The following is a 15,482-nucleotide window of genomic DNA, read 5'->3' as shown; positions in this document are numbered from 1 at the left end:
TGAACATTGATTGGTATGCAAGTATCTGTTTGAGCCCCTGCCTTCAATTCTTTTGTGTGTATACCTGGTGGTGGAATTGCTGGGTCAAAAGACAATTCTGTATTTAGCTTTTTGAAGAACCACCAAATTTTCCCATAGCGTCTATACCATTTTATAGCCCCACTAGCAATGTACAAGAGTTGGGGTTTCTCCACATCCTTGTCAACCCTTGTTATTTTCCTTTATTATATTATAATCATCCTATTAAGTGTGAAATATTTCATTGTAAATTGATTTGCATTTCCCTCATGACTAATGGTGTTGAGGAGAATTTGAACATTTTAAAAGATACGTTCTAGTGAGAGAGGAAAATAGTTTTATATTGTATAAAATGCCTTCTTATTTTAAAAATCTAGATGAGCTCTTTATTTTACTTGCTAAAATAAAGCTAAGATTACCCTTAACTACGTGTAAATCCCAGTTTCTTGCTTTTGGTCTCTCCATTCTCCTCTGCTTATTTCTTTCCAACTAACTCTCTTGTGTTGTTGGTGCACTCCTGTTGTTAAGTATTTTCCTTTTGCTGCCCCGTAATTGGAACTGCTGCCTATTTCACATTTGCCAGGTTTCCTTTCTCACTCTCAGTCACTAATATTTTTAAAAGATTTTATTTATTTATTTTTAGAGAGAGGGGAAGGGAGAGAAACATCACTGTGTGATTGCCTCTCGCACGCCCCCAACTGGGGGCCTGGCCTGCAACCCAGGCGTGTGCCCTGACTGGGAATCGAGCAGTGAGCAACTCTGATTCACAGGCTGGCGCTTAATCCACTGAGCCACACCAGCCAGGGCTCAGCCACTAGTTTTTAAGAAGGACCTGTCCTGGAAGGCATTTTAAGTATGATTTCCTGTCCTTTGGTGTTGACCTCTGATGCTGTGCGGGTAACCGCCTGTGCATTCACGGAACATTTTCATGGCTCCCACTGAAGCTTGTTTTTCCTTTCTTTAGACTTGGTGTTACATCACTATACTGTAGATGGGATACATGTTTTTATCATTTGGTAAAATTTTTAGGAAGAGTATATTCAGCATTTAAAAATTTTTCAAAAATTGAAATGAATCTTGAAGTACCCCAAAATAGCTCTTTTTTGGTTCAAAATGGGAAAATGATGGATCAAAATGGAATAATTTGATAGCTCTGAAGAGAACTAGAAATAATCTAGCTAATTTCGTGTTATCAAGCCCCTACTCTTTATTAGTTTGATCATCTTTATTTTTGAGTATCTGTTTTCTCTTTTGAATAAACAAGCATTAGAAAGAACTGCTCTGAATATTAATTTGGCTGTTCCATTCCTTTATTCACAGAAGTTTCATTTCTCTCTAGGCCAACTAGAGAGATTATCTGTGATAAATTTTCTTTTATAGGAAACATGTTTCAAAATGGGCAATATTTTAAAACTGTATGTATGTTGATTTATATCTTACTTATGACTGTCAATAATATGCCAATTATCAGTAATTGTAGTATTTTTTTCAGGATTTATATTTAAGTTTATCAGAGAAGGAAAACTCTGACTCCAGAAAACCTCCGCTGCCTTGCGGCATACCTCTTCAGGGGAAAGGCTAAGGGAGTAAACCCCGACAGGAAATCCGGAGCCGGAGTCCCTAAGGCGGTTTGACGTTGTAGTCAACACCGGCAACTCCTGCGGCGCACCTGAAGCCAAGCTGTATTGACTCCGTCTTTCCCTTGGACCCTTCAGCTGCGAAGAGAGGGGGGGTCTGCTGCATGGGCAACAGCAGACCCTCCATATTACCCTGCCCAGGCTCTGTAGCTTCAGCTTCACTGGAGAGGACACTCCAGTGTCATCGCGAGATGTCGATTCAACACGGGAGGAGACAGATACCGTGTCACTCCCGAGTTGGACTGCACAGCCATTCTCGGCGGTGCAGATAGACTCTTAAGAAGCTATACCATCGTCTCTCGAGACGGACGGCTGCCGACGACGACGACGATGACGATATTTAAGTTTGAAATGGAAGGCTATTCTTTTAGAAATAAATGTGGATTCAGTTTGGGTACAGCTTATTTTAAAAAATATTTTACTTCCATAGATATCTCTCTTATGTTGACAGATCTTTGACATTCATACCAGTGGTCTATTGGCAGAAATCCACATGGGCCATCACAGCACCATCCAGTACTGTGACTTCTCCCCCCATAACCATCTGGCGGTGGTGGCCTTGTCCCAGTACTGTGTGGAGGTGAGTAGTTCACTATACTTTGTGACGTCTGTGTCCCCAGAGGTACAAGGGTGATGAAGGATGGGTTGCTAAACTGTTAACTGCTGAAGATGTTTGCTTGGGAAATTGTACAGTATTGTTTTCATAGCATCATGACTTACAGCTTTAGGATATTAACTGTGTAGCCAGCCTTACTGTGTTAGCAGTGGTTAAAGACTTGATTTGACAGTAAAGTATCTGTTGGAAGGCCCGTATGTGCCACGGGCTGAGGAAGGAGCAGCATGACCACGGGTTTCCAAAGCAGAAGCGAGGCACCTCTTAAACAATGTAGGCATAGACCCTTCTCTACAAGAAGTGACGAGAGATGAGTCCAGTTCACATATCTTAGATCACTGAGAAGGATAAGATGGAAGTTAAATTTGGAATTAGTTAACCTTGGGCATTCATTGCTAAGCATTAATGAATAAAATGGCTCTTATAAATTACTTGTTTATATTTATAATTTAGCACTTAACTTGATAGAGTTTATATTGTCTCAGTGGATTGAGCGTCGGCCTGCGAGCTAAGTGTCGCTGGTTCGATCTTCCAGTCAGGGCACATCAGAGAAGGAAAACTCTGACTCCAAAAAACCTCCGCTGCCTTGCGGCATACCTCTTCAGGGGAAAGGCTAAGGGAGTAAACCCCGACAGAAAATCCGGAGCCGGAGTCCCTAAGGCGGTTTGACGTTGTAGTCAACACCGGCAACTCCTGCGGCGCACCTGAAGCCAAGCTGTATTGACTCCGTCTTTCCCTTGGACCCTTCAGCTGCGAAGAGAGGGGGGGGTCTGCTGCATGGGCAACAGCAGACCCTCCATATTACCCTGCCCAGGCTCTGTAGCTTCAGCGTCATCACAAGATGTCGATTCAACACGGGAGGAGACAGATACCATGTCACTCCCGAGTCGGACTGCACAGCCATTCTCGGCGGTGCAGATAGACTCTTAAGAAGCTACACCATCGTCTCTCGAGACGGATGGCTGCCAACGACCGCATTGGCCCTGGAAGAACCCCACCTAGTGAATAGCTATATTGATTTTTTTTAAAAAAACAATGACTCCCCTGATATTTTTCCTCCAAAGATGGATTTGTTTTTCCAAGTTTTATTACTACTCATGCCCTGAGTGAGTCTTATGACCAGGTAATTTGAAATCCCTTGTGATTTACCGACCAAGAAAATGGCGATGGACCTTCATCTGGAAAATAGGGAAATTTATTTGGTTCACAGGTTCTTCTCTAAGGAAGCTTGACTATTACAATTACTTCTTCTGTGTTCTGTGCTTATTTCAGCAATTATTAGTGAGTTTGCCAATTTTGCCCCTTACTATGAAGGGGTGTGTGTGTGTGTGTGTGTGTGTGTGTGTGTGTGTGTGTGTGTGTGTGTGTGTGTGTGTGTGTGTGTGTGTCTGTGTCTGTAGGGGAGAGTTGCTGAGCTGTAGGCCTTCACATGGAGATAGATAAAATGAGAGTGAGCGGATGAGCTCTGTGTGCTCCTCCTAATTCTAAGAACAGCAGTGCAGCTATAACACTGAAGAACTTCCCTGCCAAAAATCGTCCCATTGGAAACTGAAGCAGTGAGGGAACAAAATCCAGTCCCATTTGAAACAGTGTGAAGAGACAGGGTGCTGTGGGCAGTGTTCTCCTTGGCTGAGGCCTTGGATTGAAGGGCTCAGATCTGTAGGACACTTTGCACCTTACCTTTAGAAAGATTCTCAAGTTAGGTGTGGTTGGAAATTTCCCTTTTCTGGGTTTTTGTCAGGATTTTTAGGAGATATAGAAGAGCAACCCCTCTTCCTGCCTTCCCTGTCACTTCTGAAATCTTTACCCTATTCTTAGAAAGCTCTGGGAAACATTGTTTTTCTTCTTGAAGTACAGGGACTTGGTTTTGGACACTCTGACTGACAAGGAAATGATGGGGCGAGAACCAGAGGGGAAGAGAGGGAAGGATTTCAAGGGAGATTTTTCAGTAGTGAAACCACTTTCACCTCTGTACTTCAGCTCTGGATGCCCACTTTGGACTCTGGAGATAAAGCAGAGAAAATTTCATGTACTTAATGTGTAACTATAGAACTCCCTGATGGAAGACCACCGGGCATGTGATGAAGCACTTGTTTGTCCGTGCTAGTTCTGCAATCATAAAGTAGGTCTGTAATTCAGAGCATAATGAGAGGAACTCAGGCCCATATGGTACTTCATTAGACTAGAGTATATCTGAGTAATTTACAGCAATACTCTGGACAAAATACAGCCAGGCTGGTGGCAGATACTGACAATTTGAAATAAGCATGAATAACAGGAGAAATGTGTACATGTACAGTTAGTACATTCATTTATTGTAGGGCTTTGCAATCATTTGACATGAGGATTAGATAACAGTGGAAGATAGTCTGAATATGGACGCTTCTTGTGTTCATCTACTTTTTATTGATTTCTTAAAATACATAAAATGTTTGCACGATTCTAAATCAAAGCTTTACAATAAGTATATTCAGACAAGTCTTGCTTTCTTCACTATCCCTTCCCCTTCACTCTTTCCCCTCTTTCCCACCATATTGGTTTTTGTTTAACATTCCAATGTTTCTTTTTGCATATACAATCAGGTGTTTATATGTATTGATCTTCACATTTGTATCCATTTATATATTTACATTTTTCCAATTTTTTATATTACGTAGTGTGTGCGTATATTCATAAATTCACACACACATATATAGTATAGCATAGTATATATATCCTTTGGCGAAATATATATACTCTGCTTTCTTTGTAAACAGTATTGTCTAGCGACTAGTCATTATCAAGATATTTTTCTCATTACTTTATATGGCCTCATAGTATTCCATTATATGTATGATAAATGTAGTTTATTCAGTCCATCCTATTGATGGTCATTTGGGTTGTTTCTAATTTTTTGCTATCAAAAATAATGATACAATGAATAATCACAAGCCATTTGGTATATATAAATAATGTTTATGAATGTAATTTCCTATATGCTGTGCTTATTCTGTAGTTGTGGAATGTGGACTCATGTGAAAAAGTGGCTGATTGCAGAGGACATTTAAGTTGGGTTCATTGTGTGATGTTTTCTCCTGATGGATCATCGTTTTTGACATCTTCTGATGACCAGACAATCAGGGTGAGAAATATTGACATTTTCATTTTAAACATTTACTGATGGTAAGCTAAACCTCCTACACACTAAGAAATTGATGGGCAGTATTGGGAAAATAAAATAGAAAACTGTTAGATTCATATTTATCCTTGAAAAGTGCTATTACATGGACTATTACAGTCTCATTCATTTAGAACATGTTCACTGAGTATTACCATGGACCAGGTGCTGGAGAAGTCCAGTGAGTAAACTGTATTTTGGTTAGTTTAAAAATTACATTTGATTCCTCAGAGTAATATTGACTCTTGCCTCTACCTTGAATTCCACATCCAGTTACTTGCCGAATCTAATGGATTCTACCTTTTCATCTTCTGTCACTTACTTATGCTTCTCCATCTCAAGGTTAGGTGCTCATTCCCTGTTGCCTCTCTTGCATTAGTTTCTGCCATAAGTCTGTTCTTTCCTGGTTTTCTACTTGCTGCTTCCAAGATATTTTCCTCATGTACATATATAGTCGTGTCATTTCTGCTCAAAAACAGATAGTGGCTCCTTTGCCTACCGAAGTAAATATGTCCTCCTAAGTCTGCCATCAACTTCTCCACAGTGTGGCCTCATCCTGCTGAGTCTGTCTTTTAGTTTATTTCTGCAGGTAACCTGTACTGAACTGCGCACATTTCCCCAGACATCCTGTAGTTCCCTGCCTCCGTACTTTTGCTTACGTGGCTTCTTATGTCTTGAATAACCTACTTCTCTTTACCGCTCCTTGTTGAAATCCTAACGATCCTACAAGCCACCAAGACTTGCTGTGAAGTCTTTCCTAGTATTCCATTGGGGGGGGGGGGTGTCTCTCCTTGTAATGCCATGTAACTTTATGTCATTTTCTTATGGTACTTACCAAATTTTACCTTGGATTTAAGTATAGATTTGATTTACTCCCCACCTCTAATCCTCTGTTGTTCCTCTGACATGTTCACACATTTTAAATTATAAACTTGCGGCCAGGGACCCTGGTTTGTCCCTGTAGCGTCTTGTAAGTATTTTGTGCAAATCGTAGCTAAAATATATTCAGTATGCCTGACGCTGTGCAAAGTGCCGCCCGTGTATTTGCTTATTCTCACAACAGTCCTTCTTGCAGCTGAGGAAACAGACACAGAAAGGTTAAGTCGGTGCTTCAGAAAGTGCCGTTCTCAATAAGCTTGAACCAGAATGTAAATCAGCACACTGCTGCTTTCATCAGGAGGTCTTGTTAAAAAAAATAAACTATCACTAAGTAAACTGTTAACAGTGTGTTTTGTAATATCGTTGATTTATATTCAGGTACAGGCACCTTTTGTCTTGGCAGCAAACAGTTTGAGAGCCAGCCGAAGGTCCTTATCTTTGAATAGCACTGGGTTACATAATCTGCCCAAAGTTGCAGGTAGAACTGGAATTGATACTAAAGCATTTTGGCTCTAGCACCCATTATTTTTAACACTAACTGCTTCTTACCATAGCATGTAATTAACAAATATTTATTGTTGAATTATAGTTTAGTAATTGAAGGATTTTTAGCATCATAGGCATTTTGAATGTGAAGCTTGGTTTGTATCTTGCTAGGAGTTGTTTTTTTAATATTTTGGAGGATGCGGTAATCTCATTTTATTTTTTTTTAAACTCTTAATCAGCTCTGGGAGACAAAGAAAGTATGTGAGAACTCTGCTATAATGTTAAAGCAAGAAATAGACGTTGTATTTCAAGAAAATGAAGTGATGGTTCTTGCAGTTGACAATATAAGACGTCTGCAAGTAAGTATTTTTTTAGGGAACAGTTGGAAAAATTGTTTTGATTGAACTCACAATTCACAATTTTTCTTGTTTGCTTTTAGACTTGGGATCAGGCACAATTGTTTAGTATCCAACAGATACTCAGTAGGTATCAGTTGAATAAGTATACAGTTCTTGCGCTGAGGCTCAGATAGGCTAGTATTTAGAAATAAAAAGGTGATACCTTGCCTTCCCTTCTTCTCCTGGTGGTATCAGTGATCACAGTCCTTGGTTTGCATGGAGTCTAGGATATCATGAGGACAGATTTGAACTTGTTCACAATAGTGATTTAGACATGTCTGTTGGAACGTGCAAGGGGGATGGACATACCAATGGAAGCATTATTGCAGGGAAATGATTACAGGATCTTTGAAAGAACAAAAATCACCTTGAGTGAGGAAGGAGTCTGACCCACTGGAATCAAGGTGGAAGGATCTGGGCTTTACATACTGAAGTACACTTGTTTATTCATTCATTTACTCATACATTTGTTCAAGAAATATTTCTTGAATGCTTCTTACATTCTCTGAGAAGGAAGAGGTTTTTGAGGTAACATTGAAAGGTCTGTATGTATCATTCAGGGATCCAGACAGCTGTAATCTAGACTCTGCCCCTCAACAAAGAATGGATGCATAAGAGGAAGGCATTTCATGACTGACTGAAGAGGAAAGGAGCCTGAGAGTCAGGTCCATTGGTAGAGGATTGATTAGTTAGGCGTTTTGAATGATGGTTAACAGAGAGCAGGTGCCTTAAGGATCATTGGGGCTTAAGATGGAGAGAAAGAAACATGAGAGCGTAGAAGGAGATGGTGAAACAGTAGAGAAGAGGAGAGAGAAATAGAGGGGACGTGCATATGTATTGAGGGTATGGGAGATAGCAAGGGCTTGAGAGCAACGGGCAGAGAGTAGGAAGAGCTGAACAAGTTGTCAAGCCGCGAAGGTCAGCTTGATGTAGTGGAGAGAACAGTGACTTCATTCAGGAGACTCAGGCACAAGTTCTGGCTTTTTGGTCAGCTAGTTAGTTCTGTGATGTTGAGTGAATTACATCCCTCTCTAAACCTCACTTTCCTCACTTATAGGGTCCTTTTTATCTTCAGAAGTCCGTGAGCTGGTTATATATATAATCAAGGTGGAATCAAATTCAAGAGACAAATACCTGGGAGTAAATAGCTTATGGTTGTTTTCCTTGTCTGTTGTGGGGGTGGAGAGTCAGCCTGGGAGGCACTTCTAAAATGGCTTGTTCTATATTTTACAAGTTTTACAGTCTTCCTTAATATGTTCAGGAGCTCTGATGCCCTGTATTTCTGGGATGAATTGGGGTGTGGGATTGAATGTGAATTCCTCGTTACTGATTTTTAGCAGATGGATTCTTCCACTTGGGATATTGTCCACTGCCATTTTCTTGTCAAGTTCAGAGTCCTCATGCTTGTATTGCCTTCATTAAATTTGTGCAACCAAAGGGGGAAAAAGCGGGACAATTATAATAACATAAACAACAAAATATTTAAAAGAAAACAAAGGAAAAGAAAAAAATTTTGTGCAGCCTTTCTCTAACAGCTGTCGTAACTCCGAGACTTAAAAAGAAGTCATCTGAATATAAAAGTATTCATTTTATTCTATGTGAATGATTGTGGGAGACTTTCAAGCATAAATTGACAAATAATAGTTTGGTTTAAGTGAACAAACCATTTTTAGTCACTTAAAAATATGGAAATCAGTTTTTGAGCGAAAATATTCAGCTTTTAATAGTTCAGTCTTTATTTTGAGTGTCTAATAGATCCAGACATGCTGGGTAAAATGTTGTAAAGAAAAGCTACCTTGATTGACTGACCCTGTAATCTTGTACCTGAAACAAAGATTACTGCTAATTTCATATTGAAAAATAATCCAGGACTTTTAGACTGTAGTACTTATTTAGAGAGCAGTATCTGACAATTCATTTAAGCTTGAGAAATATTTTCTGAGGTCCCATGTTTTAGTTGAGTGATAAGCTTTATTAATGGAATTTTTAGAAGTAATTATTAGCATTGTACATATTATGAAGTTGGGTAGTCTTAGTTTCAGCACTTCAAGTCCAGCCACCCAAATTGTGCTCATGGGTTCTTCTCCAGTGCTCTCTCCTCCCCCCCAAAAAAGGGTAAGAATCTTAATTTATACTGTTTTGTGAGTGATTTGGAGGATATGAAACCCATTTTAATTTGAATTTGTCTTTTATGTAATATCTGTCTTAGTCTCATTTCACCAACTCCCTTGAATAATATCAGAAAAGTGTATTTTTACAAACGATAGCCCTATTAAAATGGGTTTTGTGAAGAAATGGAAAACAGGTTGTGGGGTTAGCTCTGGGATTGCAGATCAGACGTGTGTCTGAGGTGGGGGGCACAGCAGCTGCTTTTTAAACTTTTTATAGCTCGTTTTATTTTATGAAAATGTATTTGAACCACAAAAGTGAAGTGAAATGAAAGCATGAAGTGCTAAATGCAGCTGCTGAGACTAGGAGAGGGCTTTGTGGTTCCCCTGGGCGCTCTGGTTGGCTATTTTCTCTGTTTTATTATTATTTTTTCAATTGAAGTCTGTTCTAAAGAACAAAAACTGCTCTTGCAGCCTAATAACTGATTGTGCCTTATTTTTCATTAGCTCATTAATGGAAAAACAGGTCAGATTGATTATCTGACTGAAGCTCAAGTTAGTTGCTGTTGCTTAAGTCCGAATCTTGAGTACGTTGCATTTGGAGACAACAGTGGAACCATTGAGGTATTCAGTTCTAGTCGTCATTCTGTGCAGTACAGTTATTTATTTAAAATTAATTATGTGTCTGGCATTGTAGGCCTATACTAAATAAATCTATGATCTATTAGTCATTCTTCTGTTAGACTAAAGAAACTTACAATCCTGTTGTATATTTTTCAGATTGCCCTTATTACTGTTTCTCATGCTTTTTGTCTTTTTGTGCTCCTTATTCTCTATATAATTGCTGTTTTCCAAGTATATCAGAGCTTCAGCTGACTATGCAAAGAGCATTTTTTTTTCTTTCTTAGAAGCTCAGGTGTTGAGGGGTATAAATTGTTTCCATTTTGGTATTGATAAGGTTTGCTGGGAATATCGGTGCAGGGTTGCCTGTGTTTACCTGTTCACTCCTTGCTCTTCTTCCTCCTTTTGGTATTAGAAGTATACCTATTCACCACCTGAAATTCTTAACTTACCAAACAAGACCAAATTAATAATAATAAAGTCAGCTTTTATGACAAAAAGATAGTATAATAAAAACCATTTTGGATAAAAATGATCTTATAACAAATGAAATTCATCACAAAAGCATGTTTTCTCTAGTTACGTAACAGTTTTTCAAAGAACATTGGCTTCTCCAACTTTTTCTCATGCAAGCTTTTTGGAATTATTTCTTAATGTATCAGTAGCTACATTTATTTTACTTTGGATTCATTTTCATAAGGAATTACATAAATATTCTCCAGTCCATATTGACCCACATAGAGGAGACTATATGAGGCCTCTCCAGAAGGTATCTAGCCATGTAATATGAAAAATATAGACATTTATTGAAGAAGATGCAAGATATAAGAAACATTGTACACAGGACAATGATGCCTCAGTCCCCTTCAAAGTAGGCACCTTGGGACCTCACACAGTTCTCCCAATCACCATCAGCTGCCCTGTTGTATTTTCCTGAATCTTATTGATGGTCTGAGATATCTTCCCTTTCAAAGGTGATTTTAGTTTTGGGGAAAAGGGAAGTCACAAGGTGCCAAATCTGGGCTGCAGGGGGGCTGAGTCACCTGGGAGATTTGATGTTTCACCAAAAAACTCTTCATGGGATGTGATGCATGAGCAGGCATGTTGGTGATGAAGCTGCCGGTCACCAGTTGTCCATAGCTGCGGCCTTCTGAATCATCTGAATAGTTTCCACAGAGGAATGCTCAAGCTTAACGCAAAATCTGATGCAGATTCATTGCTTTACTTGCTCAGTCAGTTTGAATGAGATGGCCGTACGGTACACACGCTCACTCAATGGTGTCTGCTGCTCCCACTGCCTAGTACAGTGAAGTCATCATTGTTCACACACACACATTCCAGTCCACTCTCCTTGGCTGCCAGGTTACATTGATATTGCACAAATGTTAACAATGGCTAGGTTTTTTCTAGACAGACCTTATATGTTTATATACAAAGTGAAGAAGACTTTTGGAAGTGATGCAATGTTATTGAATGTGTGCCTTGGTTGTGGCATGTATTCAGAGCTAAGGCTTTGGGTTTTTTTTTAAATTCTAAAAAATTATTAATTGTGAAGATGGGTGCTACTCTGAGAAAATTGTGTTATGAATGTTTGTTAAGCAAGGAATGGTTGTACATTTTTGGGTGAACCTTACTCTTCCCTGTCTCATCTCTCAAACTAATGTATACAGGTATTATTTATTCTTAAAGGATCCTTAGTGCCACTTTTTTAACTTGCTGCCAAGCTGCACTACATTCTTTTTGTTTTTACTGTCTAAATATCTTGAAATAAGCCTCATAGGTAGTTTAAGAAAATAACTCACAAAACACACATGTGCCTCATCCATATCTCCCGACCGTATCCTGTGGGGGAAGGGCAGTGCTTGGCTCTGGGGACTGGGTCAGAGGTACCGCATGGAGCTCTTCTCTCTTTGCCTAGGGGTGGGGAGTAATCTTATCCTTATCCCCTTCAAAGTCATCAAATAATATAAATAACATATAAATGAATCATGTGAAATTACTAATATTTGACTGTTTTTAACCTATAAAATGGCACTTTTATATGAGTAAGCCTAGTATCACATAATAACAGCTACCATTTATTAGGTGTTTACTGTGCCATTTGCTCTCATTGAATTATTATAAGATCCTGGATGTTAGGTATTATTCCTGTTTTACAGAGGTCTAAACTCCTAGTTTTCACAACTTTATGAAATCATAAGTGGCAGAGCTAGGATTCAAACCTGTGTCTCTCTGCCTCTGTATTCAACTGTTAGGCCCTCTCTCCACAGGAATTGTAAGACTGTCCATCCTGCTCATTCAAACTATCCTTTTTGCTTTTTAAGGACCTTTTTTCAGACATGAAGATTTGTTTGAATTTCTACAGTCTCCTTTTTAAGCATCTGTATTTTCCTTAAGCTTCCTTGAGTAATTTTAATTTGGGGAAAAACCATATTTACTTTTTCAGGGGGGCAGAGTATGAGTCCATTTGAAAACCTTTCTGATGTAATCATTTTTTGAGTTCTGTTACCACTTTTTTCTTCTGATTTCCATGTTACTACTTTCTTAACCTCTGCATTTGGCATACTGGTCGTTAGCCTTTTTAAGTTTTCTCAGTACACTGCCTTCCAGCCTACTCATACCCTCTTTTTCCATACCTTTGTCCCTCATTATCTATTTTCTTACCTTGTCTCTGTATTTTTGATAAAGAACTTACCTTATTTCTCGTCTTGTTTTTCTTTTTTTTCCATTTCTCTCATCCATCTTAAATGTTATATTCTTTTTGGAGGCCGAACATAGACTGCTACTTGTTTGAAGAATTGGGTAGTTGAGTCCTCAGTAGGACCACTGGTTCCTACTGCCTGTGGTCATTCCAGTGAGTGTTCTAGTTTTTTAGGGTGTTTCTGTGTGCTTGTAAATGTGCGTGCATGTATGTGTACCATCCATTTGTGTGTCTTTGGTTAACTGAGAGCACTGTGAGGTAGATATTCTATACCCTTCTGTAGTCTAATTTTAATTTTATATCTTTAGGGTGTAATGCCTGGGTATTGCTAAGTCTCTTTGTATTAATTTTCTGTGTTTTTCTATTCCGAAGATTTTAGAACTTCTAAACAACAGGGTCTTCCGATCCAGCCTCAGGCACAAGAACACTGTGTGGCATATCCAGTTCACAGCTGATGGGAAGACTCTAATCTCAAGCTCTGATGATTCTGCAATTCAGGTGAGAGGGGGAATGAACTCTTAACACATGTAATGCTGACACTGGCAAAAGGAAACTTTGATTATGGCTCAAATCTGGTGCACATTTTCAGCCTTTAACATATTACTTTGGGCATACATTCAAACCATGCACATGGGTTTAGATAAAACCCATTTGTGTTTCATATTTTTGTATGGGTGAGGCAGGCAATTTGACTTAGAAGCCTCTACTGAAAGATTTTTTATTTTGCAAATCAAAGATCCATTTGAATTCTCCCATCTGCCTTGGTGTTTGGGTTTGTATCAACAAATGCACCTTTTGCCACATTTATGTACTGTCTCTTTTTCTTTGTAGTAGTAAAATCTCATTGAAATTATCTCATTTTTTCCTTCTAAGGATCAGGTGTTTATTACAGGGATGAAATCTTGTGAAAAAAAATAGTTTACCATAATGAAGGATTGTGGATATAGAGACCTTAAGCCACTATATGTTCTTTTAAAATTTATTTTTATCAAAGTTTCAATACACATTTAAGTGTGAAGCCATTCTGATTCCTCATCTTTCTGGAAGATTCTAGTTTTCCCTTTCTACATTTCATGTTTTTATACTGTGCTCTATTTTCTGAGAGTTTTCCTCAACTTTATATTCTAATCCTTTCATTGAGTTTATTTCTCTCCTAATATTTTTAGTGCCAGAGAGTTCATTCTTATTGTTTATTCCTTTTGAAGAGCACTGTGTTTTCATTTCATAGATGAACTATCTTCTCTTACTTCTTTGAGGATGAATGGATGTAATACATAAATTGATACTTGGATATAATGTAGTTAGTTGTATCTAAGTTTTTTCCCTCAAAATTTAATTTTTTTGCATAGTTGCTATTCCCTCCCAGTTGTTTTCTTCTGTTTGGTTGTTTTGGACTTCTATTTTATTTATTTATTTTATTTATTTATTTTTTAAAAAAGCAACACATATTTTTAAAAATAATTTATTTATTTATTTATTTATTTATTTTTAGAGAGAAGGGAAAGGAGAAAGAGAGGGAGAGAAACATCACTGTGTGGTTGCCTCTCGCACGCCCCCAACTGGGGACCTGACGTGCAACCTAGTCATGTGTCCTGGGAATCGAACCAGCGACACTTGGCTTGCAGGCCGACGCTCAGTCCACTGAGCCACAGCAGCCAGGGCTTATTTTATTTATTTTTTTAAGATTTTGTTTATTTAGTTTTAGAGAGAGGGGAAGAGAGGGAGAAAGAAAGAGAGAGAAACATCGATTGGTTGCTCTCGCACACCTCCAAGGGACCGAACCTACAACCCAGGCATGTGCCCTGAGTAGGAATTGAACCTGTGTCCTTTCAGTTTGAGCGATGACGCCCAGCCTGCTTATCCACACCAGGGCTGGCCTCTTATTTTAAAGGCCTTCTTCATCTGTGTAGTGATCATTTGATACCAGAGACAGGCACTGAAAGGCTGATTGAAAGTTTTGTGTGTTCCCTGAGACCTCCTCTGAAAGATGGTTTGGGTGAGGTTTGGATGAGGAACCTTCGTTGTCCGCATCTTTGGGTCTTTTGTCGTGGTCTTGTCAGACGTAGCTGAAGGTTCTTAGAGCTAAGTGGCGGAAGGAACCTGGGGGTGGGTGCAGGGGCTCAGTGTTCAGTATGTAAACCTTCACCTGAATCCCTGTTCTCAGCTGTAATCCTGCCCTTGGTTGTGCTGGTGCCCTTTAATCCAGATTGTTCTTTCTGGTTTGCTTTCCCTGTCTGTAGGAGCATTATTCTGCACTTTATTCTGTTATTTTTATTTTTTTCTCATAGTAACTTTGGGACCCAACAGCGATTGTTTTCTTTTTTACACGAAGTAATTTTCCTGAACTCTTTGAAGGAGTGGGGGAGGCCAGCCTTTCTCGCCTCACAGTCTGCAGCTCCTCCTCCTGCTGTCCTCATGGAGCATGAAGACTAGGCCTGCTCTCTCGAGACCTCTTTGCTCTGTGCCCTTCCCTCTCTCTTAGGCCTCCTCTTTCTTGTCATCCTTGTTCTACGCAATTGGGTTCTGGTCCCAGCAGTTTCTCCTCATTGTAGGATTGGCCTGGTTAATTTTGAGAGTTCTTGGGGCCCAGACTGCTCAGCCCTTCCAGACCCCGTACCACAGTCGCCTTGCACTCCGTTTCTGCTGCTCTCCTATTGGTCCTCTGCGCTTCCCAGGGAACGTCACTTGGTTCCTTTCGGATTTTTCTTGGTTCTTTTCGGATTTTTCTTTTAGGTCTGTCGGGCTTCCCAAGCTTCCCCCTGCTTCTGCTGTTTGCCTCCTTCTGCATCTTGGGGTTTGTGGGGACACTTCGTCATGCAACATGATCTTGTTGCTAATGTGGTCTGTGCATTTTTGGTTTTGCT

General features: G+C 39.4%; 1 protein-coding gene across 1 annotated transcript in view; it reads left to right on the top strand.

Annotated features, from left to right (window-relative positions):
• The window catches only part of APAF1 (apoptotic peptidase activating factor 1), a 77,540-nt gene that overhangs the window by 45,402 nt on the left and 16,656 nt on the right, over positions 1 to 15,482 (top strand). Inside the window, exons 18-22 of the mRNA XM_090272655.1 lie at positions 2,107 to 2,235; positions 5,264 to 5,389; positions 7,030 to 7,149; positions 9,804 to 9,920; positions 12,991 to 13,116. Of these exons, the coding sequence (XP_090128781.1) occupies positions 2,107 to 2,235; positions 5,264 to 5,389; positions 7,030 to 7,149; positions 9,804 to 9,920; positions 12,991 to 13,116 (618 nt within the window). The remainder of the gene's footprint in view (positions 1 to 2,106; positions 2,236 to 5,263; positions 5,390 to 7,029; positions 7,150 to 9,803; positions 9,921 to 12,990; positions 13,117 to 15,482) is intronic.

Source organism: Furipterus horrens, unplaced genomic scaffold (genome assembly GCF_987537825.1).
Source record: "Furipterus horrens unplaced genomic scaffold, mFurHor1.1.pri manual_scaffold_4, whole genome shotgun sequence".
Lineage (NCBI taxonomy): Eukaryota > Metazoa > Chordata > Mammalia > Chiroptera > Furipteridae > Furipterus > Furipterus horrens.
The sequence above is the reverse complement of the archived record's forward strand: the minus strand, read 5'-3'. Positions and strand labels throughout refer to the sequence as shown.